The 2219-nt window shown below is 37.1% G+C and overlaps 1 protein-coding gene across 1 annotated transcript in view; it reads left to right on the top strand.

Annotated features, from left to right (window-relative positions):
• Positions 1 to 91: 91 nt before the first annotated feature.
• The window catches only part of LOC105819661 (myomegalin-like), a gene marked incomplete at both ends in the record, with an annotated part of 4041 nt that continues 1913 nt past the window's right edge, over positions 92 to 2219 (top strand). The window contains 3 exon segments of the mRNA XM_012655961.1: positions 92 to 211; positions 451 to 543; positions 678 to 890. Coding sequence (XP_012511415.1) covers positions 92 to 211; positions 451 to 543; positions 678 to 890 — 426 coding nt within the window.

The raw sequence follows: 2219 nt of genomic DNA, 5'->3' as shown, positions 1-2219 counted from the left end.
AAACCCTAGATTTGAAGAAAGACTTTATGGTTGCATTTGAGGTTAAAAGGAATCATTGACCTAAAAAACTGCTTTTCTTTGCTGAATTCAGATTCTTCAAGAGAAACTTAATGAAATGAGCTGTGAACTGAAGTTTGCTCAGGAGTCATCTCAGAAGCAAGATGGTACAATTCAGAGCCTCAAGGAAACCCTGAAAAGCAGGGAAAGTGAGGTAAAATATTTGGCCATCAAGGACTTGTGAGGAAATAATTGGTCCCATCAAAGTAGACGAGTATTTTATGTTTTATAAAAATGGATATTATCAGACTAACAAATCTTAGCCTGGAGCAATTGTAGCTTAATCTAAATTGGTATTTCGGAATAGTCCTGTTAGTAAAATCTGTACAAGTGAGATAATGGAATTTGTATTTAGTTTGCTAACATGTTTGGTATTCCCTCTCTCATTTTCAGACTGAGGAGTTGTACCAGGTGATTGAAGGTCAAAATGACACAATGGCAAAGCTTCGAGAAATGCTGCACCAAAGCCAGCTTGGACAACTTCATGTGCGTGGGGGTCACATAGGATAGGAGGAGAGTCCAGTTGGAGATATGCCATTCTTGGTTGTAGTCTTGATTTTGTCTTCACAGGTGCTCAGTGCTTGCTCTCCCGGTTATGATGATTTCTACTCTCTTTTCAGAGCTCAGAGGGTGCTTCTCCAGCTCAGCAACAGGTGGCTGTGCTTGATCTTCAGAGTGCTTTATTCTGTAGCCAGCTTGAGATACAGAAGCTCCAGAGGGTGGTACGGCAGAAAGAACGCCAACTGGCTGATGCCAAACGGTGTGTGCAATTTGTAGAGGCTGCAGCACGTGAGACAGAACAGCAGAAAGAGGCTTCTTGGAAACATAACCAGGTAAATCATTAACCATTTTGTAGCCCTAAATGCTGACTTTGCCCTGGTAATAACTTTCCAGCACTACAGTTTGTGTTGAACCCTTGAGTCATTTGCTTAATCATAGTAATTCAGTTCAACACTTGTTGCCCTTGTACCATGTGCCAGCTACAGTAGGCCCCCCCTTATCCACAGTTTCACTTTCTGTGGTTTCAGTTACGTGTGGTCAACCATGGTCTGAAAATATTAAGGTATTTTTGAGAGAGAGAGACCACATTTGTATAACTTTTATTATAGTATATTGTTGCAATTCTTCTATTTTATTATTATCATTCTTAATCTTTTAGTGTGCCTAATTTATAAATTAACTTTATCATAGCTATGTGTGTATAGGAAAAAACATGGTATTATACAGGGTTCAATACTATCCAAGGTTTCAAACATCCACTGGGGTTTTTAAAACATATCCCGTGCAGATGAGGGGGGACTACTATATTGGATTGTGTTCTGGAAATACAAGGGTGATTTACATAGGTTCCTCACTCTTAAGTTACTTATAACTTAGTATGAAAGAGTCACATAAGCCAAATTTCAGTGTGGTAAATACTGAGGAGGATGTATGCTTGGGGTCCTACAGGAATACCTAGGAGGGGCTGAGAAAGGGAGTTAGAGAAAGCTTCATGAAGGAGGAGATATCTGAGGTTATTCTTGAATGGGTAAATGTCAGCCAGACAGAAAAGTAGGGAAGAATAACCAGGGTCAAAGCAATGGCATACACAATTAGCCATGTATTCTTTTTTAAATAAAATACGTAATTCTTAAATGTTTCATTTATCTCGTTAGCTTAGAGCATATGCTGCTTTTTTTTTTTTTTTTTTTAAAGACTTAAAAGACCTTTTTGTGGTCTCTTTTCTTAGGCTGTTTAACACTCAGATTTAAAAGTGTAGTTTTTGAAGGATCTCCCTGGTTTGGTATTTGGAGATTAAATATTACCCTGGAATTTCCTTTAGAAATATTAAAATTTCAGATGTCTTAGCAGGGGTGGGGGTGGGAATAATACTTAATTTTTTTTTATTTACATAAAGGAAACATTTTCCTAAGTTTTGTGTAGTTGATGAGAATATATATTTTTAAGGCCGTCTAAAGTAACATGGTTTCCTTATTAGAAAAATATTACATATGGCAAATTAAGAAAGATGAGTGACAGTTACCATGAGGTCTTTAGAAAAGAGAATGATAGAAATATTCTATCCTTGAGCTTATTTTAAAGTAAAAGATTCAGGTTTGTTGTGGGAAGAGTCCCATTCAGTGGTTATGTAGATCTTTTGTAAACCAAACAATAAGTATTGA

This window comes from Propithecus coquereli, unplaced genomic scaffold (assembly GCF_000956105.1).
Source record: "Propithecus coquereli isolate 6110/MARCELLA unplaced genomic scaffold, Pcoq_1.0 Scaffold4951, whole genome shotgun sequence".
In the NCBI taxonomy this organism is placed as follows: domain Eukaryota; kingdom Metazoa; phylum Chordata; class Mammalia; order Primates; family Indriidae; genus Propithecus; species Propithecus coquereli.
This window is presented reverse-complemented; position numbering and strand designations above follow the sequence as displayed.